The sequence below is a fragment of the Lissotriton helveticus genome, chromosome 12 (assembly GCF_964261635.1).
Source record: "Lissotriton helveticus chromosome 12, aLisHel1.1, whole genome shotgun sequence".
Classification (NCBI taxonomy): domain Eukaryota; kingdom Metazoa; phylum Chordata; class Amphibia; order Caudata; family Salamandridae; genus Lissotriton; species Lissotriton helveticus.
This window is the reverse complement of record NC_136073.1, coordinates 556,109,291-556,135,929: the sequence shown is the minus strand read 5'-3', so window position 1 is coordinate 556,135,929 and position 26,639 is coordinate 556,109,291. Positions and strand designations below refer to the sequence as shown.

At 48.6% G+C, this 26,639-nt stretch overlaps 1 protein-coding gene across 3 annotated transcripts in view; it reads left to right on the top strand.

Annotated features, from left to right (window-relative positions):
• The window catches only part of LOC144798761 (uncharacterized), a 1,691,129-nt gene that overhangs the window by 1,442,824 nt on the left and 221,666 nt on the right, over positions 1–26,639 (top strand). For all 3 annotated transcript variants that reach the window (XM_078669781.1, XM_078669783.1, XM_078669782.1), the window contains one exon: positions 10,344–10,412. In XM_078669781.1, the coding sequence (XP_078525907.1) occupies positions 10,344–10,412 (69 nt within the window). The remainder of the gene's footprint in view (positions 1–10,343; positions 10,413–26,639) is intronic.

Here is a 26,639-nt window from a genome sequence, read left to right as displayed (position 1 = left end):
TGTCTCAGAAGCGCGTCCGTACTCTGTTGAGCTTCGTGCGTTTATACAATCCCAGGATGCATGCCTCCCACGTGCGTGGCACTTGCTCGTCACCGCTGCGCGTGAGGAGTGTCGCAACCTCGCTCCAGTATGCGTGCACTTCGGGACAATGCCACAGCATATGTAAGATATCTGCTCCAACCAGTGAGCAGCGCGGGCAGGCAGCATCTGTAGTGGCAAAGTATCTATTTATCTTGGCAGGTGTTAGGTAAGCGCGGTGTAGAATATAGAACTGTATAATTTTGAAGCGGGGGCTGCGCGGGATATATGTTGGTCCGGCTAATATCATTGCCCATTCTTTGTCGGTCCAGGCCCGCCCTCTGTCCGCTGCCCACCCATCACGCAACCGCAGCGTGGTTGGCTGCGAGTGTGCCTGCAGAGCCTGTGCCAGCCAATGTACGACGTGTGAGCCAGTCCCCATAACGTGAAGGTACTGCATGAAACTGTGCATCGGCAGTTCCTCCGTTACATCTCCCCAGAAGGTATTGAGTGTGCGCAAGAGGGACGCATGTAGCAGGAACTGCCCAGCAGGGAGTTCCGTGGCAGCAGTTAGGTCTGCAAAGGTGAGCAGCGCTCTCTCAGCATACAGGTCGCCCAGGGTATCCACCCCAGCTTGCGTCCAGCTAGTCAGACAAGTCACAGTCAGTGCTCCCGTTGGGCTCGGGGTGCCTAGGATGGTCATGGCCGGGGTATATGGTGTTGTAGCCCGGGTGAGTTTCAAACAGCGCAGGAAGCACTTGCGCGCCACCGCCAAGTACAGCTGGGGGGGGGCGGGGGGCTCGGGATATCGGATGGAACAGGGTATTGATTTGCGTTTGCGTCCAGGCAGCAGCGTCCGAGGCAGTGTCCTCAAGGTGTTTGCCGCCAAGCCACTCCGACACCCACTGCATCTGTGCCGAAAGATAGTACAGTTCCATGTTCGGAACCGCCAGGCCTCCCAGTTCCGTTGGCATGTAGAGCTTAGTCAGCGCTACCCTGGGTCGACCCTTGTTCCAGATGAGGCTCCTCAGCAGGGTCTCCAGGTCCCGGAAAATTTTGTTTGGCACATAAGTCGGTACATTCGCGAAATAGTACAGCAGCCTAGGCAGTACTATCATTTTGATAAGTGCAATCTGACTTGGCACATTAAGGGGTAAAGTGTTCCAGAACTAGATCTGCGCCCGAATCGAGGCAATTGCTCGTAGGAGGTTCCCCTCCAGGACATCTAGTGGGGTCCGATAGATGCGTATTCCCAGGTAGCGGAACGTGGTGGGATACCACTGTAGCCTGCCACCGCCCAGCTGCACATCACACTCGGGCGCATCCGGGTGGAAGGAGTAAGCCCCCGACTTGGACCAGTTGACTCGTAGTCCCGACATCTCCTCGAAAGTTCGGAAGGCGTCGGCCAGTGAGGCCGGGATGTTGGTTATATCCCTGACGTACAATAGTAAGTCGTCTGCGTACAGCGACACTGCATGGAGACCGTCCGCCAGCGGGATGCCCCAGTCGGCCCCCTGCGCCCTAAGTATCGTGGCTAGGGGCTCCATTGCTAGAGAGAACAATAGAGGCGACAGGGGGCAGCCCTGTCTAGTGCCTCTGCAGACTCGGATGGCGTCCGAGAGCAGCGCACCCGTGCGTACTCGAACCGTCGGCCTGCCATAAAGTAAGTCCACCATGGCCTCGTAGCCACCACCCAACTGGAACTTTTCCAATACCGCTCCCAAGTACGGCCACTCCACCGAGTCGAACGCCTTCTCCAGGTCTAATACCAGGCATCCCGCCCTAGGCCACCGCAGGGTGGCATACTCCTGTACCCGGAAGAGGCGTCGGATATTGTGAGAGGTGTGGCGTGTTGGGACAAAGCCATTTTGATCCTGGTGCACTAGTCGGGGCACATAAGGAGCCAATCTCCGAGCTAGAGTGGAGGCCAGTATTTTGTAATCTGTATTGAGCAGTGCCAGCGGGCGATAGGAGCCCACTTGTGTGCAGTCTTTGTCTGGTTTAGGAATGGAGATCAGGGTTGCCTCGCTTAATGTCGGGGGTAAAGCAGCGTCTTCTAAGGCTGCAGCATACATCTTCAGGAGTTCAGGGATGAGTATGGCTGAGCCTGCTTTATAAAATTCGGCTGGAAGCCCATCCGGGCCCGGGGATTTGCTATTAGATAAGTTGAAGATTGCGTCGCGAATCTCTTCAGGGTCGAGTCGGGCTCCCAGCTCGTCCTGCTGCGTAGCTGTCAGTTGCGGCATTGGCAGGGGGGCAAGGTAGCCAGTGATGTCGGGGTGCGGGTGAGGTAGCCGTGAGCGATATAGTGCGGTATAGTGTGTGGTGAATGCGTCATGGATCTGGCGCTGCGAGTATAGTAGTCCCCTCCCTTCCACTTGTATCGCTACCACTGGGGTCGAGCGTGCCTCTTGCGATATCAGCCAGGCCAGTAACTTGCCAGGTCTGTCACTCATGTGATGTGTCCTCGCCGAGTGTGCTGCGTAGTTAATGTCTCGAAGTCGCTCCAAGAGGCCCGCGTGTTTTGCGCGCGCCTCCTGTAGCGAGTCAGCGCTACCCTCAGCGGCCTCCCCCTCCCTCTCGAGTAGGGTAGTCTCCAATCTAGTGAGCTCACTCTCTAGTTGCTGTCTCATGTGGCCTTGCGTCCTCAGGCAGTGGCCCCGAATCACCACCTTGAAGGCATCCCACTCTACCTGTGGGGAGGACGCCGTGCCTGCATTATCCTCAAAGTTTTGTGCAGTGCGTGTGAGAAGGGACTCGCGAAAGGTCGCGTCCAGTAGCATCGTCGGTTGCAGTTTCCAGGTGGGGATGGGAGGGTGTGGTCGGTCCCAGGCCATGGTTAGAAAGTGTGGATTGTGGTCAGAGTGTGTGCGGCCCATGTATAGTGCGTCAGTCACCAGGGGTAGGAGGTCAGTGGTGGACATAAAGCGGTCTAGGCGGACATGTAAGTCGTGGGCACCTGAATAGTAGGAGTAAAGCCGTGTCCCAGGGCTGTGTGATCTCCAAACGTCGTGGAGGTCCCATTGCTCGGCCCACTCCAGCAGTGCCTTCGTGGCTCCGCGTGTTGGAGCACCTACAGGGGGCGTGGAGGAGCGATCCAGTGTGGTATCTAGTGTGCAATTGTAATCCCCTCCCAGTAGCCAGGGGGTCGCATGCCAGGTTGCCATTGTCGTAGAGAGGCGCGCCAGGAAGCCACCCTGGTCAGTGTTTGGAGCGTACAGTGACACCAGCACCATCTGTTGTCCATCGAGCCTGCCCTGTATCGCAACAAACCTGCCCTCCCGATCTATCGTAGTGTCTGTAGCCGTCCAGGGGATCCCAGGGCGAACCCATATCAGTGCGCCGCGGGCATACGAGGAATAGGACGTGGTGTAGAGTTGTCCGCGCCATTTGCGGCGTAGTGCTCGGACCTCTGCCTCGTTCAAGTGTGTTTCCTGAAGCAGTGCTATGCCTATCTTATGTCGCTTCAAGTATGAGTAAATCTGGTAGCGCCGAGCTGGTGTGTGCATCCCCCTGATGTTCCAAGTGCATATGCGTGTCTCAGTCATTGTTCCATTGGGTGTAGTACCCCCCCCCTCCCCCGCCCCCCAGGCGCGCAGGCAGTGCCTCTCGTTTGGCCCAGAGCCTCTCCCCCAATGCAAAAGTGCCCCAAAGTTTCAGTGCTGAGCGTGGTGATCTCCGAAGAAGGGAAGGGGTAGGGAAAGGGATGGAAACATGTGGCCTCAACATGGCTACATAACCTAAAATGCCAAAAGGTCGGCTACAGAACATGTTGCCGTCCAAATGCTCGTATGAGCTCGTAAACTATACAGTTCTAGGGGGTACTCTGTGGCTTAAGCTGTAACAGTACAAATAACAGTATTGTCCATAGTGAATGCAGCATCCCTCCCGGGTAGAGTCAGAAGGCCACTGCCGTCTGGCGGTCGCCCAAGTCTTGTCGCTCAGCGCAGCTATCGCGGCTCACCTGGCATCAGGTTGGAAGAGTGGGGCTCTCGGGGGGGGCGAACTCTCGCCCCAAGTAGTCTGGCTGTCTCTGGCCAGTCCATGTGTTGCTGCCGATCAGGTGTCCAGTGCTCAACAGTAAGCGGTAGGGTCATGTGTACATAAGCAGCACAATACCTGGTCGGAGTTCAGTGACCCAAGGGGGGACAGGATCCAGCAAAGTAGAGCTGCTCAGTGCTCCTCGCACAATGGAGGCCTGCAGAGCCTCCGCGTAGTTATGACATGTCTATCACGTGGGAGCTGGATTCTGCATCGTCGCTTAGCCAAACAGGTCTGCTGTTTGCGGTGTGACGTCCGGGAGGTCGCCAGTGTGCTGGGAGTCTTGCAGGCCATAAATCGCCTCATCATCGCTCGGGAGAGGCGTTGGAGTTGTATCCGGGGCAGGGGACGGAGCCGGGGAGCTGCTGATCTCCACCACCTTTCGGAGGGCGTCTCGTTGTTCCCGCATCATCTAGCTTGCAGTTGGAGAGTGAGCTGGCGGCTCCCCCGTTCTGGGAGGCGTGGGAGCTCTCCGTCGGCGGCGCCTCCGCGTCCCTCGCGTGCGTTCTGTGGTAGCTGTCCCTCGCGCCCGCCTAGGTACATCCGGCATGTTCTCATCTAGACAGGCCTCGACTTCATCAGAGTCCGTAAAAAAGTGCGTCTTGTCCTTCGCTACCACTCTTAGCTTGGCTGGGAAGAGAAGCGAGTACTTAAGTCCAGCTTGCCGCAATCGTCTTTTCACTTCCAGGAAGGAGTGTCTTTGCCTTTGGACTTGTACAGTATAGTCTGGAAAGAACATCACTGTGGTGTTGTCGATCCTGATCTCGCCTAGTTTCCTGGCTTCCCGCAAGATCGTGTCACGGTCCCTGTAGTTGAGGACTCGGAGGATGATTGGTCTGGGGTTCGAGCCAGTGGCTAGGGGTTTCGTGGGCACTCGGTGGGCGCGTTCCACTACAAAGTGAGGCAACAGCACCCCCTCCGGCAGCAGTTCGCGTAGCCAGTCCTCCACTCTCTGCGTGGGGTCCATCCCTTCCCATTTCTCCGGTATGCCCACCAAGCGGATATTGTTCCTTCTCGCCCTCCCTTCTGCATCTTCCGCGCGGTCCTCTAGAAATTCCACCCTATTGAGAAGATCCTGTATGTGCTTGTCCGATTGCGTCACTTTTGGTTCCATGATCGTCACCGCACCTTCCAGCGCGGTGGTGCGCTCCTGTAATTTCTTGTGATCGGCTCTGAGATGCGTCAGATCAATCGCCACACCGTCTATCCTGGTTTCCAAAGAGGTGCGTGTCTGTTGGAGAGATTCCTCCATCCTTTCCATGGCTGCCAGGACAGAGTCCAGCTTCGACGCCACTTGGTCGGCGTCCATTTTAGAAGGTGTCTTCGCCGTCTTCCCCTTCACCGACATGCCCCCTGTCCCGGTGCGTGTCTTCACCCCGCCAGACATGGGGCAAGTCGCATGTGTAGGCAGCAGCAGTGGCGATTCTCGCTGTCGATTGTGAGGGCGCAGGAGGGGCGGCAGGGTCGTGGGTGACGCCCAAGGTGTGTCAGGCCATGCAGGCCAGCAACGTCGTCTTCTCGGTTCTTATCCCCGGGCGCCGTTCCCCCGTACGCTGAAGTCTGGTGAGTCCGCAGGTGGGGGGAGTCGGGTGGGGAGCTCCCCGTTCCAGTGTCCGGACACCTCGTAGTGTCACGTGTGAGCAGCCTGTGAGCAGGCGTTACACCCAGCAGCTCAGCGGTCGTCAGTAGGAGAGTAGCGTCTCCCAGGCAAATGGTGGACAAGTTCCTCCAGTTCTCACAGTCCCCCCCCGCTCCTCTAGGTCCCTCGTGGTGGCCCCGATATGCGCGCAGCTGCACAGGTGTCCCGAGCCAGTGATAGCGCAGGGCTTGAGCTGCGGGTAGTGCAGGGCTGCAGGCCCGCGTTTGCGGCAGAGTGTCCCCTGCCCTCTCCGGCTGCTCCGTTGACAGGGCGTCTCCCCAGAGCGTGTTGTGGCAGGCGTGTGGGGGCGTAGACCGCTGTCGTGTGTGGCTGCGGCCCGTTGTGGCTCCCAGTTCTCTGTGCTCCCCGCTGGGGGGGGGGGGGGTCCGCGGGGAGGAGGAACCTCCGGCTCGGGAGCCCGTCGCGTCTCCGCGAGGCCCTGCAGGCACCGGAGCCCTCCGGTTGGCAGCGTCGGTCAGGGTGCGGGGCGGGAGTGGGAGATGAAAGGGGTCCTCGCTCACCTCGCAGCGTCGCCGCACCGCCTCAGTGCCCCGGTCCCGTTGTCCTCCCCGGTCGCCGACTGAGCGCCTCGCCTCCTCCGCACTTCCCCAGGTCCGCCTCCGCCAGGCCCAACGTCCGCCGAGGTCCAGCTGTCACTAGTTCGCCAGCACCCTCACAAAGCCCCTCCAACTCTGGGCTTGTGGGGTCGGAGGATGCAGCGCATCGGGGGGGCAGCACTTCCGCCGCAGCCCACTTCCGCCAGGCGTTGGGCCGTTTTCAGCAGGCCGCAGCGTGGGGCCTAGTTGCGCTCAAGAGGCCGCAGCCTCGCGTAGTATCAGCCCCAGCGTCGCTGCTGCCAGGCCGGCCGCTGCGGCGTCTTCAGCCTTGGTGCGGGGCTCTGTGTCCGATTTCGCCAGGAATCGCTCAGTGCGTGGGCAAGTGTTGCGGGCAAGTCCGCCAGCAGTGTGAGGCCAAGCAGGGCAGATTTGCACGGAGAAATGACCCGGGGTAGGGGAGCTCAAGCAGGAGCTCTACCCAGGCACGTCTTCCTCCATTGCGCGCTAAGCCACGCCCCCCAGACCTGAATCTATTCCATGATGCAGAAATGTTTAGGCCCATGGCCCGACTGGCCGTAGCGGGCACCGGGCAATCTCCCGGTGCGCCCCATGGGTGGGGGGACGGTTTGGGGCACTTGGAGGGCCATTTTAGTTACAGGGCCGTTTTTTCAGCATAGCTGCAAAATCTGCCATGTATCAAGATCGGCTGAAAACCGGCCCTGGCAAGGAGCTCGCCGCACCACAGCCCCCGGCGGGGGAGGGGAGGGGGGGTGGAAGAGGTGCGGCCGAGCACTGTGCCAGGGCCGGTTTTGGTTCCCAGTCCAGTCCTGTTTAGGCCTAGCATCATTAAGCTAATTTAATACAAAGCAATATTTTTGCCATTATTTGTGCATGATGCATTGATGAGCTGCAAGCCCTATAATTTTTTAAACCACACTCTGGTTTATTAGGCTAAAGGTGTGTTGCATCAATTACTTTTTAACAAAGTGGTTCATTAACTTAAGGTCATCATTCCACATCGCATACCTCTTAGGTTCTAGAGGTGTTTATAGTCATTCCCCTATTTCAGCCTGGACCAAAAGAGGCATCTATGTTCTCTTTACTATATTTTGGCACTTACAATGGTTAGATTCGTCGAAAGCTGTTCCCAAAACTATAATTCCCGGATGCATCGCCACCTGTATCTCTCACTATTACACCTTGCAATGCCTCTTCCGTCAATTGCCTACCACATTCCAGCAGAGCTAAGGCTGCTTCCACCGTACTCTGCAGACATTTTTCTGTTAGCTATGCAGGATGGCACATGCACCAATATGATTTTACAAGTCAGTGCTCTTGATTCTTTGACATGGGGACATGTGTGATTTAGTCAGGAGTTCTTTAGATATTTGCTTGCTTAAGCTGTTGCCTGCCGCTTTCTGCTGCTCTCAGTTTTCTATGAACTTACTGTGGGGTCCATCAGAATATCTACTTCAGAATATTGTGGGGACAAAATATGGTGCCAAAAATATTGAGTACCAATATATTGTGAAGGTAAGTTTATATAGGTAAGCATAGGTTTACCATACCTAACTCCTCATATATGTACCTTGACAATTTATATATTTATTGAAAAAACCAAAGGTTGAAGAAAAGTTATAGTTACGAAAACAAAATGAATTATACCTGGCCCTCTACCATACACAGTGTTCTCAGAAATGTTGCCATTTGAAATGTCATGAGTGTTGCTATGAATGCTATAATTTAAAGTGGTATAAGTGATGTAATATGAAAGGTTATAAGCTGTGCATTGTAGAAGGGCGAGTTTTAGTCCATCTAGTCCGCACAGTGGGTTGACAACACTGTGTATGGAGGTGCATGAATACATTAAGTTTTGGGTGCTGTGCAAATTATAACTTTGAGTTGTAACTATAACTTAGAATTTGGGATGTTTGTGTAGTTTAAGTTGGTTTTGTATACAAATAATTTTTTAGGTTTTCCTAACTAAAATTTCTCTCAACCTTTGTTTTTTTCATTGAATTTGTATGTTTTATGAAAATGTTTTTTAATCCTATCATGTTATTTATTTTGGTATGAAATCTTTCATATATAATTTTCTTTACAATTCAATAGTACTGCAGTATTTCTCAATAATTTATTGTGGAGTGGGGCAGATTGTAGTGACATGGCGTACAATGGTGTGGAGTGACATAGAGTAGAGTAGAGTAAAGTGGTGTGGGGTAAAGTGGCTTTGTGTTATGCGGATTAGAGTGGCATAGAGTGCAGTTGTGCACAGTAGAGTGCAGTGGCATAGAGTAGAGTGGTGCAGAGTAGAGGACAGTGGCATAGAGTGCAATAATGCAGAGTGGAGCACAGTAGAGTGGCATATTGTTCACTTTGTAGAGTGCAGTAGATTAGAGTGCAGTACAGTAAAGTGGAGTAGAGTGGAGTAGCTTGGAGGTGCGTAGAGTAGCATAGAATTGAGTGGCGTACAGCAGTGTAGAGTAGAATGGTGTGGAATGAAGTTGGATACTGTGAAGTGGGGTAGAGTGAAATGGGGAAGAATAGAGTGGTGTACGATGCAGTAGTATAGTATACAGTGCAGTGGCATAGAGTAGAGTAATGCAAAGTAGAGTAGAATGTCACAGAATGCAGTGGTGTGCAGTGCAATGGTATACAGTGTAGTGGCATGGAGTGGAATGCAGTAGAGTAGAGTGGTGTAGAGTGCAATGGCGTAGAGTGGCACAGAGTAGAAAAGAGTGGCTTATAGTGCACTGGAGTAGAGTGTAGTAGAGTGGACTCGAGTAGAGTCTCTTGGAGTTGCGTAGAGTGGAGTAGAATAGAGTGGCGTAGAGAAGAGTGGTTTAGAGTGAACTTAGGTAGAGTGAAGTGGGGTAGAGTAAACTGGCATAGAGTGGAGTGGTAATGTATCCAGTGGAGTTTGGTAGAGTGGTGTACAGTGGCAAGTTATGGAGTGGAGTGGCATGGCATAGAGTAGAGTGGCATAGAGTAAAGTGGTGTAGACTAAAGTAGAGTGACGTACAGTGCAGTGACGTACAGTGCAGTGACCTAGATGTGTGGTAGAGTAGAGTGGTACAGAGTAGAGTGGTAATGTATGGAGTGGAGTGTGGTAGAGTGGCGCACAGTGGTGCAGAGTAGAGTAGAGTGGCATAGAGTGTAATGCTGCACAGTAGAGGGCAGAGGATTAGCGTGTAGTGGTGTAGAATGCAGTAGCGTAGAGTGATGCGGAGTAAAGTACAGTGGTGTACAGTGGAGTAGAGTAGATTGCAGTGTCGTAGAGTGGTGCAGAGAAAAACGCTGTGCCAAATAGTGCATTGGCCTAGAGTGCAGGGGTGTACAGCAGAGTGGTGCAGTGTAGAGCACAGTGGCATACAGTTCTGTGGCTTAGAGTAGAGTGGCTTGGAGTGGCGTAGATTAGAGTGGTGTTGAGTGTAGTGTAGTAGAGTGGCTTGGAGTGGCATAGAGTAGAGTGTCGTAGAGTTAAGTGTTTTAGAGTGAAGTGGGTTAGAGTAAAGTGACATGGAGTAGAGTTGTGTAGAGTAGAGTGGCATACAGTGAGTGGAGCATAGTGGTACAGAGTAGAGTGGTACAGAACAGAGTAGAGTGGCATAGAGTGCAATGGCATACATTTCAGAGGCCTAGAGTGGCGTAAAATGCAGTGTTGTATAGTAGAGTGCAGAGGAGAGTACAATGGCATACACTGCAGTGGTGTAGAGTACAATGGTGGAGAGTAGAGGGTGTAGAATGGTGCAGAGTAGAGTTCAGTGGCGTACTGTGCACCCAGTGATTACAGGGTGTGTTAAATAACACCCAATTCGTAATTCTGACCCCTGCTCAAACAGGAGAGAGCACAGGGGTTTGAAAACACAGATCCCCTCATAATCAGGGAGGGCCTAAGATTTATAGGGGGGCCATGAAGGTAATTTAATTGTTTTCCCCTCCACCTTCGGGGTGTGTTTCAATGTATCACATGCAGGGGTGGTGAAGAAAGATTATGCATGTTATATTGTAATCTTGCATTTATTTGTAAAGTGCTTCATTCCTCTGTATCCAATTAGCTGAAAGCTGTTTTCTTTCTGTGTTAATAGAGAAGAAATGCCTGCAGTTCAAACTGGAGAGGGCTCATCAATTGTGTCAGTCAACCAATCTAAAAACAGGTACAGTGCTTTCACTACTGACTAATATGTTGAGATTGGCAATTGTCGTTGTTTGGTTGTTACTTAAAGATTTAGAAACAACTATGTATCTCTGATCCCCTCTTTAGTTAGCATTTCAGTTGTTAGTTATAAAACAGTGTGCTTCCTTCTAATGATCATATGAAGACTCTTTAGCTTAAAGGCATTCATCATAAAGGTTCTAAATAGATGTACACCACAGGCACTAAGACATGACTCACATTAGGAAGAAGCATTAATGAAGCCATTAAGTGTGGCTATGGTGTGCCCAAACACACTTTCACACACATAAATAAGAGGGTTGAAGGCACCAGTGCTTCCAGGCAACACATAAACAGTCACTGAACTAGAATACCCACAATGTACGCAAGCGGTACCCATTCTGACCTCCATCAGCCCGTTTAAATACACCTCTCTCTGCAGATAGTATTGGTCAATATAATAACTATGTCAGTACGGGTATGATTCTATTAGGTAATGTAGATATGACTGTCCCTTAGCAGACAGCATAATTATCAATGCTCCTACTTTAGGTGCTGTGTGTATTACCTCATTTCGAAAAGTGGCAACTAGCATAAACAATCATTGATTAAGCCAATCGGTCTGGCATTGGCTGGCAGTTCTTCCGTTTTGTCAGTGCTGCTTTATTTTGTCGTGGCTTTTGTAAAATGTTATATATGGGGGAATGGCCAGGAAACAAGATTGAAAAAGGTAATAGGTATGGTATTGGTTGCCAGTTTATTTATTTGTTTTGCCATGATTTATGTAAAACTGTTTTGCTGGTGGACCTGCTGGGCATACAACAATATATATATAAATATATATATATATATATATATATATATATATACATACATACATCATACATACATACATACATATATATAAATATATATATATATATATATATATATATATATATATATATATATATATATATATATTTTTTTTTTTTTTAATTGGCTAAAACCAATTGTTCTTTTTGATCTAAAGAAGCAAACATTGCTATTGCAGCCCATGGCGTGGAAGGGAATTACTTTGAGGGCTTAAGTACTCTTTATGAAAGAGCAGAATGCCTCACTCACAGTGAAGTTAGTCACTGACGGAAGCGGGCTGCCCATTGCTCCGTGCTGTGCAATGTTGTGAGGTGAAGTAAACAGACCATTAGAGGAAGAGAGCAGGCTGAAAGCTCCTATATGTAGGTATATTACATATATAATTTTAGTGATATCAAAAGGTCTTGGTTAATAACAGACATGAAAAAGAAGTCAGCTAAAATCAAAAACATTGTGTGTGGATTTGCTCCTTGCGAAAGAGCAGAACACTGTCAATCTCATTGAAGTAAGCCCGTAGTTAAAGTGGAATGCCCACCGCCATGGGCAGAATAAAACTATAAATGTAACATAAAAAACAATGGATGAAGAGGGCTGGCAGAAAGCCCTATAAGATAGTATTATATGTATAATGTCAAGAGCAAGGAGGAATTGCTCAGAAGATCAGGATTGCAGAATGGAAATGAATGAAATGAAAAATAAATTTTTAGCTAGGGAATGTCATCTGGAGGTAGTACAAAATGCCATGGAAAGAGTACAGAAGAAACAAAGAAGTGAAGTGTTAATACAAAAAAGAAAAATTGGGAGAAAAGAGATGAAAAGACACGTTTTATTATGGATTACAACACGCAACACAAAGAATTCTTCGATCTGATGAGAATCTGAATACATTTCTTTCAGCCGCAGTCGGTAGTGGGAGTAGCTGCTGGGTGGTGACGTGGGGAGGGGCAGGGTAAGGGGTAGTAAACTATGGATTACGGAGGTCTACAGGTAAGTACACATGTAAATAAATAAAACGAATTTCGTTGCGTGCACTGCATCTCATTTGGGGATGCAGTGCGCGCAACGAAATTTGTTTTATTTATTTATATGTGTACTTACCTGTAACCCCCTGTAATCCATAGTTTACAACCCCCCACCCTGCCCCTCCCCCACACCACATCACCGCCCGGCAGCTACTCCCAACAATGACCGAGTCTGAGTTCTTTTGGATTATCCTAACATCACGTATAGGAAAGTAGCCTCATTATGAAACCTGTTAACCAAAAGTCACTATTACTCTGAAACTGAAAAATAAAAAGAACTGGTTAAGTCATTCAGGCTTCTAGAAATGTTCAAAATGCAAGGCCTGTGAACATGGAACTAATCAAAAAGAATACAGAATGCAAAATGGCAGAACTGAAAAAAAGCACACACAAAAAAAATCACAGAGCATACCACCTGCAACACAGACTTTGTAGTGTATGCCTCAGTGTGTCCCTGCAAAAAATGTTATGTGGCAAATACCATGAATAAAGTACGACTAAGAATGCTACAACATATTCGAGCAGTAAAAAACAGAGATTACTCTTACCCAATTCCGAAGCATTTATGGGAAGAACATCAAGGTAATGTGAAAGAACTACAACATTTTTGGGATCAAACATAAAAAGAAGAATGAAAGAGGATTAAAATTAAAATTAAAAGGCAGTTGCTACTGAGAAGAATGGATTCAAGGCTCATCATTTAGATGGGGACAGAAATACCTATGGAACATAACTTGAATGCTGAATTACATGTACATCTGTAATATCATGCCCAGTAATGACTGTTGGCATGTTAATGCTGAATGAAAACCCTCAAACGAGAATTTGTAGACCTGAAAAATAAAATTCTCACCTAGAAAGATATTATGGGGCAACCTTAAAGAATATGAAAAGACAAAAGAATGTTTAGCGAAATAAGAGGTGTTTGGAGAGGTTTTTAGGAATTTTATTTAAATACCATAAAGTAGGAGCACTTTATGATATAATCTTGAAAGAAATTTAGAAGAATGATCATGAGAAACAATGTTTAGACAACATTTGTCTCTGGAAGCAAAGTTTAGGTAAAAATAAGTTTTTTATGCATCAGCACTCTATATGACAAATGCGGCTAAAGATCAAGTAAAAGATAGTTGTTTAAGTAGTTGCACCTTATATCCGAACATGCTGCAATATTGGCATACTATTGCACAAATTGCGAATTGGTCCCCTGGGGAATTAATCAGCTGTTTAAACTCATGTACTTTATGCACTCTACATCTTAATATGCTGCTAAATTGAGCATGGAAGAGTTGCTCAAAGAATTGTGCTCTACATTAGAATAAGCTGCTTTTTTTGGCATAAATGTGCACAATAAGGCTGTTAAATAGTTAGAGCAACCAACAGCTGCTCAAGCACTCGCACTTTATATTGGACTAAAACATGCTACATTTCTGGTATATTGTTGCATAGCAGAATTATATTGGGGTGGTAGAAAGAAAAGGAGAGAGAAAAAAATAAAACAACAGTATAAAATTACTTAAGTATGTGCACTTTATATTTCAATATGCACTTTTGGGCATAATTCTGCATAACAAAACTGTTAAATGTATTTGCAATACAGAACAAGATGTCAAGGCCTTGCACCTTACAACAGACTATAATATATTGTTTTATCATTATAACTTTGCACAGAATAATCATGAATGCATCAGCACTTCATATGATACAATGTTTCTCGTGGTATATAGGACTTCTTTTCCCTCCTTTCTCTCTTTTTCTCTTTATTTTTCTCTTTCTCCGTCTTTTCTTCTCTCCTCTTTTTTTTGTCCATATGTCTATTGTTGTTAAATTTTGATTGTGTAAAATCTTAGGAACTAAGGAATGAGTGATTAAAGTCAGTAGTTACTTCTTTCAGGGAAAAGTCATTGCAAAAAGTACTTTTCTGTGACTGATAAAATGTTCTGCATAGTTTGTGAAATCATGTCAAGCAAAAAAAAAAGTCAAAATGTGTGTACTTTACACTGATTGGGACAAAACAAAATGGTAGATACTACTTGACAAAAAAGATTAAAAATATGGAGTCTAGTTCTTTAAAACATAGAAAGCAAAGATGGAAAAATGTTATGGGCGCTTTAAAATGGACAATCTGGACAGCAGGACTCTATGGTCCTGTAGAAGGCAAGCGCCGAAATGCGTTGACTGTCCCTGTAAAATTGTACTATTGGTGATATAATAACATTTGGAAAATCTATCCCAGCTGTCCCGCTTGATTCTCACTGCGTCGAGAGAAAACAGTAGAATAACTATAAATAAAAATATATATAATATGTGTGTGTGTGTGTGTGTGTGTGTATATATATATATATATATATATATCCATAGCTTACATTCCATTGAAAGGTACCGGAAAAGAAACTCCATTTCAGCATTTATGTGGGTGCCGAACTGATGGGCTTTTTTAGCCCTGGGTCGCCTTATTTATTTTGACTTCGCAAACTGCTTTTATTCACTTGATTGTATCTTATCCATACTTTACATCAGAATAAGATTTCAGAATGTGTTTAGTGTTGTTACTCTGAAGGACACATCTGTCCGTATTCAAATATGTGTTCACCCTTATCATCATATGTATGATTATTTTGCTTATGCCCTGAATAAGTCCCTTGTACTGGACGAAACGCATTGGCTGTTCTGTACTACACATTGCTTGTCACGGCTGGATTATTTATGAATATAAAAAAATAGATTCGTAGAATATATTTTGGAGACATTGATTCTGTTCCTTGTTGTATAATATGTAAGCATTCAGTGGTGCACCGTTTGACTTTGAACACAAACCTGTTTAGTCCAGTTGAGGACTACACTGAACCAATTCATTCTTTGTTTGATGAGCATGTTTCAATTGAATTGCTCCCTCTTCTACATTCATCGTCCTCACTTGAACCTCAACCTCAAATACAAACTTAATACACCCTCTTCCTTCCTAACCCCATCCTCACCAACACACACTTCACCCCATATGTTACATGGCATGTTTCTCTACCTAATACTTGTCTCCAGTGATCTCAACTGCTCTGAAACTTAATTTGATTCATACCTTTCAGATCACACTCTAATCCAGCTGATAATCAATGTGCCTCAGTCACCTCTATCATCAAAGTTCTGATTTGTAAATGGAACATCAGTGTCTGAAGTTATCTCGCTTTTTTCTTAGCAATGTCCACTATGACTGTATTCTTCCACATAACTTTGGCTCCTTTGAGGAGCTCAGCATCACCCTATGAGCCACCTATCCAATCCATCAAAAAACACAACCTGCTGCTTACTACGTAGATGGATAATGTAGTGAAGCTCAATTAACCTTGAAATCTAACAGCAAGCCGTCAATACTCTCAAAGACCACATGGATGCAACCAAATGAAAATCGTCTAAGAAGTTAATGACCTCACTCTAGGATCTATTGCAATTAAGACACCTACCCCAAACTATCCTATAACAACTCTTGCCCCTATGCTCTAGTTTTCATTCTGTCATGGCTGAAGACTTCAGTTATTTGCAATACAACATACAAACAATTAGAATCTGTGTAGTCTCAGCTTTTCTTCTTCCACCTTCTCCTCCACCCATATAACTACCCTGTCAACTTCAATCCTTTCCCTGCTATGGACCCAATAATGAGGTGTGATATTTCGCCTCTACATCTCACAATTCTCTCTGGACCTGGAATTTTCCTTTGTTCAAACTTCAGACTCAATAATTCGAGACTCTGGCATACAAGACCTATCTGTAATGTCAGGGTCAAGGCCTGCAGGCAGTATCACAATCCCTCCTCCGCCGAACCCCTGCAGCAGTAAAGGTGGAGCAAGCAATCCTGTTCCTGTGGCCTGTAACAAGACTGTGGTTCAATCCATTTGTTCAGCCTTTTCACCCAGAAACCATTGTGGACGGTTCTGTAAACCTTGAATTTGATGCTGGCTTTAACTGGAAGACAGTGATTTGCTTTCAGAGCAAGCTGGAGATGGCTCTGTTTACAAAGGTGGATTCTGTTTGCCTTGTTCTGTAGCCTTTGTAACCCTGGTCAGTGCTTTGGGGAGGCCAGTATAGCTAATGTTGCAATTATCCAAACAAGACAAGACGAGGGCTTCCGACACTTCCATTCAGTGCTCAGTTTGGAGTAGAAGGAGCATCTTACAGAGTAGCAAAGTTAGAGATTGATCACATTGATCCCTGCATTGACTGGTGGGAGTTCTGAATCTAAGAGCATCTCCATGTTCCTTTCATTTTGAGAGGTTGAAGGAGGGGTCCCAGAACTTAGAGTCTGTCAAAAGGTAGTGAGTCAGATTCACTTTCTTCCAATATGATTCTTTCAGTCTAGCATCTATTCATGATGAAGATCAATTCAAAATGGTCAGGCGATTTAGTTGATGTTTCCTAAGTTAAATTTGCCCGGCGTTAAACGCCTCTAATACCATACGAAGTTATCCAATAAAGAGGCAGGCGCTGGAGACAGGAAGACAGGAAACAAGTTTTATTCCGACGGATCAGAACACGTCAGATCGGACAACAAGGTATCGTCTCGAGGTGCTCTCCCAACCTCTCTGAGACCTGGTCTTTTATACACTGGTTCAAGACATGTGAACGCTCTTTATTACAACAAAGACATTGTGAAGTATGAGGATGACATCCCCGGCACCCCCCCAGTTCCGGCCCCCTCCAACACATGACAACAGTAGAGGCCCTTGCCCCTCATACAATGGGAGGGGGCTATCACGCAGCTGAGTGTTCTGCCGATTCCTTCGGAATGTGGGCGCCTGATCGAATCTCAGAGGGTGGGGAGGTCATGATCAATAGTGGCTCCTTTCAAGAGAAGCGGGTGCATACAGTAGTGGGCAATAAACTGTATCCTCAGGCTAAGGGATGACCAGTGGTTCGTGCAGGCAATCGGGCTCAGAGGAAGGGGTCATCAAAGGAGGGGTATTCATGGACGGAAAGAAGGTGTTGGTCAGGCGCGGGGTGTGATTCTCAGAGACAGAGTCATGCGGGAGGGGGGAGCTTATGCTTTGTGCATGTGAGAGCGGGGACAGCCAGGGTGCGTGGGGGAGGCTCGCAAGGTTCAGGGAAATGCGCTGACGGGTGATCGTGAACAGGGAGACCATGGTACCTAAAATGGCTGTCGTGTGTGTTCATACGTGAGTCTGCAAGATGGCGTAGATGATGTTCAGTACACGAACTAAAATTCCACAGTCCTCCCTTTTAACATGTCTCGCCAGCTTGTCAGTTTGGATCGATCCCCATGAGACCCCGTACCTCTATCTCGTATAGGGGACTCATGTGCTCAGTTTTAAAGTCCAAAGTCTTAGGGCACATACAGTTGGAAATGAGTGCACACAAAGATGGTAAGCATTGAATACCTAAGCAGCACCCACACAGTATCATGATTGGTATCAATATAAACGTGAACAATCTCCATCCCCAGTCCTTCAAAGTGTCCCAGAACCATCCTCCAAGCGACCATCCTTCTTGCTCCTGGCGAACCTCTGAGGACAGTCTGTGAAGGTGTTCGATTGCCTTGTAGACTGAAGGCGAGTTATCTGGCACGTAGGTGCAACAGCTGGAGCCGATGATGCGGCATGCTCCTCCACGGTCGGCCAGAACCACATCTAGAACAAGGCGATTTTGAAGGGCCACCAGGCGGACTGCCTGAAGCTCACCCGTGTTGTTAGCAAGGATGCCAGCGGTGATGTTAATGGTTGTTTCTACTGCCTGTGTCAGGTGTCGGATAGCGCGGCTATTTGCCATTGGGCCCCACAGAGGAACAAGTCCCTTTGCCGCATCCAGGAACTGTGCTCCGGTGGAGTCGGCTTGTCCAATGTCTCCGGCGCGCTTTTGCCGGTGATGGTAGGCTGGGGCCACGTATGTGGGGGGGAGAATGAAGGCGATGTAGCACGTACCCCTCCAGCCTTTTGGGAGCCAAGTGTAAGCTTTGGTGCCACAAACAAAGTACATATTCGGGGAAGCAACAAAGGAAGGAGGATCAACTGAGACCAGTGTTCTGGTGGCGCGGCAGGAACTGTGACCCACCAGCTGTGTTCCCTGGCCTTCAAGACACACAAGTCCTGTGACATTGATGACAGACAGAGCCACGGTCAGGGTGGCAGCTGTTTGCTTCCGTAGGTGGGAGAAGGTGGGTCTGGCTGGATTGTGGAGTACTTGCATTTCGACTCTTTCTTTGGCGGGAATGTTCATAAGGAAGGCGGAACCTGAGACCGCAGGACAAATGGGGGCAGACGTTCTTCCTGTTTTGTTCAGCCAGAACCCATAGTAGAAGTGTGACACTGTCTGACCAGAAGCGGCGTTGTCCTTGTTGCTCTCCTGCAAGAGGATCAACCAGGCAAGGCAGGAGCCGTGAACTGAGAAAGGAGAAGGGATGAAGGGGATGGAGTGTCCGGTAGCATGCGGGAGCAACCCGCAGATCCAGCAGTTTGTGGCATTTGCAGCAAGGTTGTGTTGGTGCAGTAGTTGCACGAAGGAATTGTTCCAGAACTCCTTACGCCTTTCTCGGAGCTGAGGCGACAGGGTGATCAGGTAGTGCTCTTTCATGGTGGTTGGCTGTACAGTGGTCGGCAACATTTGGTGAGCGGGTGTGCTTTCTTCCAAGATCCAGAAGGAAGTCATGAGGAGGAGGCAAAAGAGGAAGAGAATGAAGAAAGCGATTGTCTTTGATTTGTGCAAATTGTCAGTCTCTGGGTTCCTGTAGTGGGTATTTCCTGTTGCTTCCGACGTCTTCTTATCTGGCGCTTCCATCATCTTCTTATCTGGCGCTTCCATCATCTTCATCTTCAAGGTGCTCGGTAGTGGGCAGAACCACAGACTTTGTTTAGCTTCTCTCCGGGTAACCCTTGGTTGCTTTGGGTCACCGTTCTGAGATTTTTAACTTAGTCAGTGGCCTACTTAGCCGAAGCTCCCTCCTTTCGACGCAGGAAATACCCTTCTCGAGATGGCACAGTGGGATCAGAGTGTTTTGCAAGTTCAAGTGCCTCGGTATCAGGATAGCAGTTCAGTGATGGTCGGTCTTTGTTCAGGAGCTCTTCCTGAGTGCTGACGTTGTCTGTCGTGGCCAGGGTCGAGGAGACCTTCTTGCAGTGGTGTGCATGCAGCCAGTGCTTTTTTCTCTCCACTCGAAGAGCCGTCCGAGTGGTGATCAGTACTTGCCAGGGGCCCGTCCACCGGTGTTCCAGACTCTTTGCCCGTTGAAAATTCCGGACTAGGACATACTCTCCCGGTTGGATATCGTGACCGGGACCCCTGGAAGCATCGGGGATGGCCTGCTGCACCTGTTGATGAATGACAGACAACGTGTTAGTTAACTTGTATAAATAATCTGACAGCAGGACGTCGGGGACGTCGTGAATGGAGGTCGGCTTGGGGGCAGTCCAGAGGTTCATCGGTCGCCCAAACACAACCTCGTAGGGGGTCAAGTGGTGCTTAGTGGGAGTGGAACGCATCGATAGTAATGCCAGTGGGAGGGCATCTGGCCACTTAAGTCCTGTGGTGGCCACTATCTTTGACAGTTTCAGTTTCAGTGTAGCGTTGTGTCGCTCAACCAGGCCAGCGGATTGGGGGTGGAAGACCGCATGGAACCTCTGTTTTACCCCCAACCCCTTCAGGATTAGTTGGATAACTTCAGCTATGAAGTGGGGGCCATTGTCGCTCCATAAAATTCGACAAAGGCCGTAGCGAGGGAAAAACTCTTTCAGCAGTACTTTGGCAGTAGTCATGGCAGTGTTATCTCGGGTCGGATAGGCCTCCACCCATTTGCTGAAGGCACATACAATGACTAATACGTACTTCAAGCCTTGGCATCTTTCTAGCTGGATGTAATCCATCTGGAGGACCTCAAAGGGGTGGTCGGGAATCCCAAACCCTCCCCGGGGTACTACAGTTCCTTTCCCGGGGTTGTGTTGTAGGCAAATAAGGCACTGCTGGACCAGGCGTTTGGCCGCGTCGGGGATCTTGTTGTTGTGCCAGACTTTGGAAATGAGTTCAATCATGGGGGCAGAACCTATGTGTGCAGGGGAGTGTGCCATTGTCAGTATGGGGATCAAGTATGCATCAGGCAGCAACCATTTGTTCGTGTCTTTTGTCCGCCAGCAGCCTTCATCGTCCCTTAGACCCACCCGTGCCCACTCAGTCAGTTCGTGAGGTGTGCTGGCCGACTGGATGTCCTTAATCGTTTCCCTAGCGTCCGTCCATTTTTCTGCTTGTGACCTAGTCACATACATGTGTGTCATTGCCCTATTCTCAGCTGTGGTTCGGGCAGTGATGTCGGCCAGTGCGTTTCCCTGTCCAACTAAGTCCGTCACTTTCTTGTGCGCCTGGCATTTGATTACTGCTAATCGTTTGGGGAGAAGAACTGCTTCAATTTGGGCGGAGACTAGATCTCCATGAAGGATGGGCATGCCGTGGGACGTCAGGAATCCCCTTTCCCTCCACAAGAGCCCAAAATGATGAACCACCCCGAAGGCATATTGGCTGTCCGTGTAAATGTTTGCCGTGGTTCCTGCTGCTATGATACATGCTCGTGTGAGGGCAATTAGTTCTGCTGCCTGTGCGGATCGTTGTGTGATGCAAGCTGTCTCAACTACTGTTCGAGCTGTCGTCACCGCATAGGCAGCAGAAGTGGTGCCGTCTGGGAGTTTGATACAAGAGCCATCTACCCATAGTTCTCCATCAGGGTCTGTAAAAGCAACGTCTCGGAGGTCAATTCTACTCCTGTCTGTTCGTCCGTGAGGGTCACACAGTCGTGTATAGGGGGCACATCGGGGTCATTTTCAGGCAAGGGCAGCAGTGTAGCAGGATTCAATGTCGTGCATCTCTTCAGGGTGATGTGGGGTGCAAGTAGAGTCAATTCGTACCCTGTCAGTCGTGCACTAGTCAGGTGTTGAGTCTTGGTCTGGTTCAAAAGGGTGTCGACTGCATGGGGTACTAATACCGTAAGAGAGTTCGAAAGTACAATTCCCTCACTCTGGCGGATAGAGACAGCAGCAGCGGCTACTGCTCGAAGGCAGGCAGGTAGAGCTCTGGCGACTGGATCAAGAGTGGCAGAAAAATAGTCACAAGGGCGTTGTTTGGCGCCGATGGGCTGAGTTAGCACAGACAATGCGCATCCCTCCCTTTCGTGAGTGAAGAGGGAGAAGGGCTTGGAGTAATCTGGCGTTCCTAGAACGGGTGCCGAGCAAAGGGCATCCCGCAGCTCCTTAAAGGACGTTTGGCATTCGGGGGTCCAAGGGAGTGGGAAAGGGACATCTTTGGCCAACAGGGAAAGTAGGGGTTTTATGATGAGACTGAAATTCGGTAACCATTGTCGGCAGAAAGAGGTAAGGCCCACTAATGAACGGACTTGTTTCTGTGTTTTGGGAATGGGGGTGTCTAGGATGGTTTGGATTCGGTCGGGCGTAAGTTTCCGCCCTTCTTTGGACAGGAGATGGCCTAGGTATGTTACTTGGGGCTGGCAGAACTGCAGTTTCTTTTTGGAGACTTTGTGGCCATTCTCCGCAAGAAAGTGCAAGAGTTGGATAGTGGCTGTGATTGCAAGCGGAGTGGTGTCGGCCGCCAAAAGGATATCATCGACATATTGGATCAACACCACTCCATCTGGTAGCTGGACGGCGTCCAGCTGTCTTTTGAGGGCCTGGCTGTAAATGCTGGGACTTTCAGTGTAGCCCTGGGGAGCTCTACAAAATCGGTATGAACGGTTTTTTAAAGTGAAGCCGAAGAGATAGCGGCTGTCTGGATGGATGGGGATAGAGAAAAATGCATTTTTAAGATCAATAACGGTGAAGGTGGTGGCGGTGGACGGGATGAGAGTCAGAATGGTGGCGATGTCTGAGACTACGGGGTACTGTGGTACCACCACTTTGTTGACTTCTCGCAGGTCGATGATGAAGCGGTATGCTTTCTCATCTCCCTCACCTTGCTTCTTAACAATGGGTAGGATAGGGCTATTGCAGACATTACTGACCACTTCCTCTACCACTCCTGCATCTACCAAGGACTGAATAATCGCTACCAATGCCTTCTCGCCTTCGGGCGATATCCGGTACTGTGGGAGTTTCGGGAGTATTGCATCTGGTCGAACAGTTATGTGTACAGGGTCGATCATCATTCGTCCTACATCTGAGTCGTTCCTGGCCCATAGGTACAGGGGTAGGGTATCGAGCAAGGATAGGTCAGCATCTGTTATGGTGTACATGTGTCGTGTAGGGTAGGGTCTGGACATGCTCGGGTTGTCGTACAGGATGACTCGGACTCCATCCGGGGAACACCTAATAGTAGCTTGGAAATGTTTCAGTAAATCAGTACCCATAATGGCGTCAGGGGAGTTGGAGGAGAGCAGAAATGTTGTGTCAGTGGGATTGTTTCCTAGGTCAAAGGAGATAGCTTCAGACAGGGGGTTGGTGGAGGGCGTTCCATCGAAACCTATCGATGTAATGTGTGAGCCAGACGAGGGTGCCCTTGGAATCAGTCGCTTTGATAATACACTTCGTGTCGCTCCAGTGTCTACCAAAAATGGAGACTTTGTACCCAGGACCTTAGCAGTGACGTAAGGACCTTGCTGGTCAACACAGAGCTCGACTGGATCCCTCCCTTGACCCTGGCCGTCCTATGCAAATGTTTCAGTATTGTTGCCGTCGGACTGTTGGCACTGATTCTGTCGGGCGGTCAAATGTGTTTGGTCTGCCAGGTCGGTCATTGGTGGTGTCGTGGGTCTGCCCTCGCCCCTGCCCTCCAGTTTTGGGGCCATTTGTCATGTCCCTTGTCTCTTTATTTTTAATCATTTCCCGAAGGGCCAGGCATTGAGACTTCCAATGTCCAAATTCTTTACAAAATGCACACTGGTTCTCATCGAGGTCAGTTCGTGGAGCACCGGGTGTGGGGTTGCGGTCTCTCGTGGGTGGATTCCTAGGGGCATTCGACTGGTAGTTCCCCCTATATCGTTCCCTTCCTGTAGTTACTCCCTGTAATTGAGCAATCATCACTCGTTCCTTTAAGTCCTTTTTCTTTTTCTCATTCGCCCTCTCGCTCTCGTTCTTTTGGTGTTCATAATACTGAGCCATCTGAAGGATAGCTGCAGGTTTGGAGGCTCCCCAACTACTCTCGCTCGTCTGTAACTTTTGGGAGACCTCTTGCGATAGCCCTTTTACGTAGTTTTGCACGAATAGGTGTTGTCCGGTTGCGGTGGTCATGTCTTGGCCACTGTAGTCGGAGAACACTGTTTCAAATCGGGAGAAATATTCTGATACGTCTTCCTGGGGTTTCTGACCGCAAGCCGTGACTACCGACCAGTCTACCTTCTTCTCTGGGATTAATGTCTTTAGTTTCTGCACTATTTTGTCTGGGAGTTCCAGTATGTCTTTTACAGGTTTCTTTCCGGGTTCTCGCTGTCCATCTAGTTCATTGAGTTGTTTCCAGGTGTGTCCGAACAGATCCGTGTGGTCGGCTTTCCGGATTTGCTTCCACACATCGGCCGGCAGACACAACCCGAAAAACAAATCAATGTCCGATAGAGTCATTATAGTTGAGCCCAAGGCTGTGCCTAGTTCGGTATAAAATGCTGTAGGGTTCTTTCTTAAATCGGGCAGGGTTTGCCTAAAAGTTAAAATATCTTGCCGATCCCATGGTTGGTAAACCCAATTATACACAACTCTCCCCTTTGCATCTGCGTGGTTGATATCATCGTTTGTTCCCTGACCTCTTGGGGGAACCCAGTAGGGGGCGGCTTCTCTGATAGGCATCATAGTGTTGGCTGCTTCTAATGAGGGCTCAATCGTCTCAGGGATTGTGATCTTGACCTCTGGTTTCTGTTCCGCGAGGTGGCGGAAGACCTCAAGCGTTTGCATGAAGAGGTCCGTCACTTCGCTCTCAGTCCCATCTCCAACATCGACCCTTCTATATAGAGTCGTCAGTTTCTCAGGACCCTTATTCTGGTACCTATCCTCATATGCGTTCAGGGTGTGGTAGCTGAACCGCAGAATGAAATGTCGTCTATGACTACCGGCATGTGAGTTGTGCATATTCATCGTGTATTCTTCGCTCTCCTTCCGTTCTACCAGTGTTTTTGCTATCTTGTCGATTCCATCACGCTCATCTTTGCTCAACCTATTTGGTCTGGCTGTTAGCTGTTTGTCAGTCTCGAGTTCATCTGGTGTTGTTACCAATGCGGCTGGTGCAAAGGCCTTAAGAGTCGGGGCACTAGCGCTAGGGTTACCCTCGACTGCACTCTAAACTGGTGAATGTTGTGCTAGAGGCTGACAGGGAGCATAAGGAGGGGGCATGTAGATAATTGGAGGACCGAGCAGTAACTCGTCATTTGCCCGCTGTTTGGAGGGCATCTCTGGGTAGAGCGTAGGGGGTTTCCTGACAGGGCATTGGCCTGCCAGTCCTGATTCTTGTATTTGTTTAACTTCCTCTCTTCTTCTTATTTCTTCATCTAGTTCTTTTGCGGCCAGATGGGCTGCTTTTCGTAACTCTTTCACTATTTTTGCTTCTTCTCTTTTCCTTCGCTGTTCTGCTTCTTTGCGCCACATACCAATACTATCGAGCATAGTGGGCGTTGCCTTATTTATTTTTACAGCTGCTTCTAACGTTTTTATTTTATTTTCATCAAAAGAACCTATCAGTGGCCACTGACTTTCGGGATTCTTTTTTGTATATTTATGCCATAACTTACTATAAGCTATAGCGACTAGTCCTTGCTTAGTAAACATATCCTTATTAGGGGTGCCTTCCAATGGAGCTGGATGGTTCATCTCTAATAAGCGGTCCGGGTTGACCCAACTACTAACCAATGGGGAGAAGATAGGCATGACGGATTACAATGGGGGGCAAAAGCCTGCAGTACCTATCTTTTCACTACTTGCAAAAACTGGACAGAATATTCTATTCTACGCTGTTTGCAAACAGAGAATACCTCCGGAGGGAACCAATTCCAAACAGTCAATGTTTGGATAAACAATCAATCAATGAGGAATGAAATAGGCACGACGGGTTAAAAGCTTGCGTTACCTACCCTTCACTATCTGCAAAGGGAGAGAGAATATTCCTACTCTTCCCCGTTTGTAGGCAGAGAAGATCCTTAAGAGAACCAACTTCGAACAATTCAATGCTCGATCAAACAATCAATCAATGGGGAGAAAAATAGGCACGGCAGATTACAATGGGGGACAAAAGTCCGCGTTACCTACCCTTCACTATCTGCAAAGACTAAACAGAGTATGGCGACTCTGTGCTTGTTTGCAAAAAGAGAATCTCTCAGAGACAATAAAAATGAGTAATACTAGTATTTTCAAACAATCAATCAATCAATTTCGCAATTTGTCGTGTGTCACGACCTTACCCGGACCGCATGGACAGTTTCTCGTCTTCCTCTTCCAGCGCCCAATCGTCCTCTACTCTCTGTTGCTATCGCGGCACTCCTGGTGGTTCCCAGTCAGGACCGTAGAACACTCGGGAGAGGTCTGCTCGGAATCAGTGAAGTTCAGATGATCGGCTGTCAGACGAGGGTCTATCGGACAGGAGCTCTCCCGATCGTTGCAGTCGTTCACTCTGTCGTCGGGACCTCTCCCACTGGATCCACGTGTCGCTGATGGGCCCCGCGTTTGGGACGCCAATTGATGAAGATCAATTCAAAATGGTCAGGCGATTTAGTTGATGTTTCCTAAGTTAAATTTGCCCGGCGTTAAACGCTTCTAATACCATACGAAGTTATTCAATAAAGAGGCAGGCGCTGGAGACAGGAAGACAGGAAACAAGTTTTATTCTGACGGATCAGAACACGTCAGATCGGACAACAAGGTATCGTCTCGAGGTGCTCTCCCAACCTCTCTGAGACCTGGTCTTTTATACACTGGTTCAAGACATGTGAACGCTCTTTATTACAACAAAGACATTGTGAAGTATGAGGATGACATCCCCGGCACCCCCCCAGTTCCGGCCCCCTCCAACACATGACAACAGTAGAGGCCCTTGCCCCTCATACAATGGGAGGGGGCTATCACGCAGCTGAGTGTTCTGCCGATTCCTTCGGAATGTGGGCGCCTGATCGAATCTCAGAGGGTGGGGAGGTCATGATCAATAGTGGCTCCTTTCAAGAGAAGCGGGTGCATACAGTAGTGGGCAATAAACTGTATCCTCAGGCTAAGGGATGACCAGCGGTTCGTGCAGGCAATCGGGCTCAGAGGAAGGGGTCATCAAAGGAGGGGTATTCATGGACGGAAAGAAGGTGTTGGTCAGGCGCGGGGTGTGATTCTCAGAGACAGAGTCATGCGGGAGGGGGGAGCTTATGCCTTGTGCATGTGAGAGCGGGGACAGCC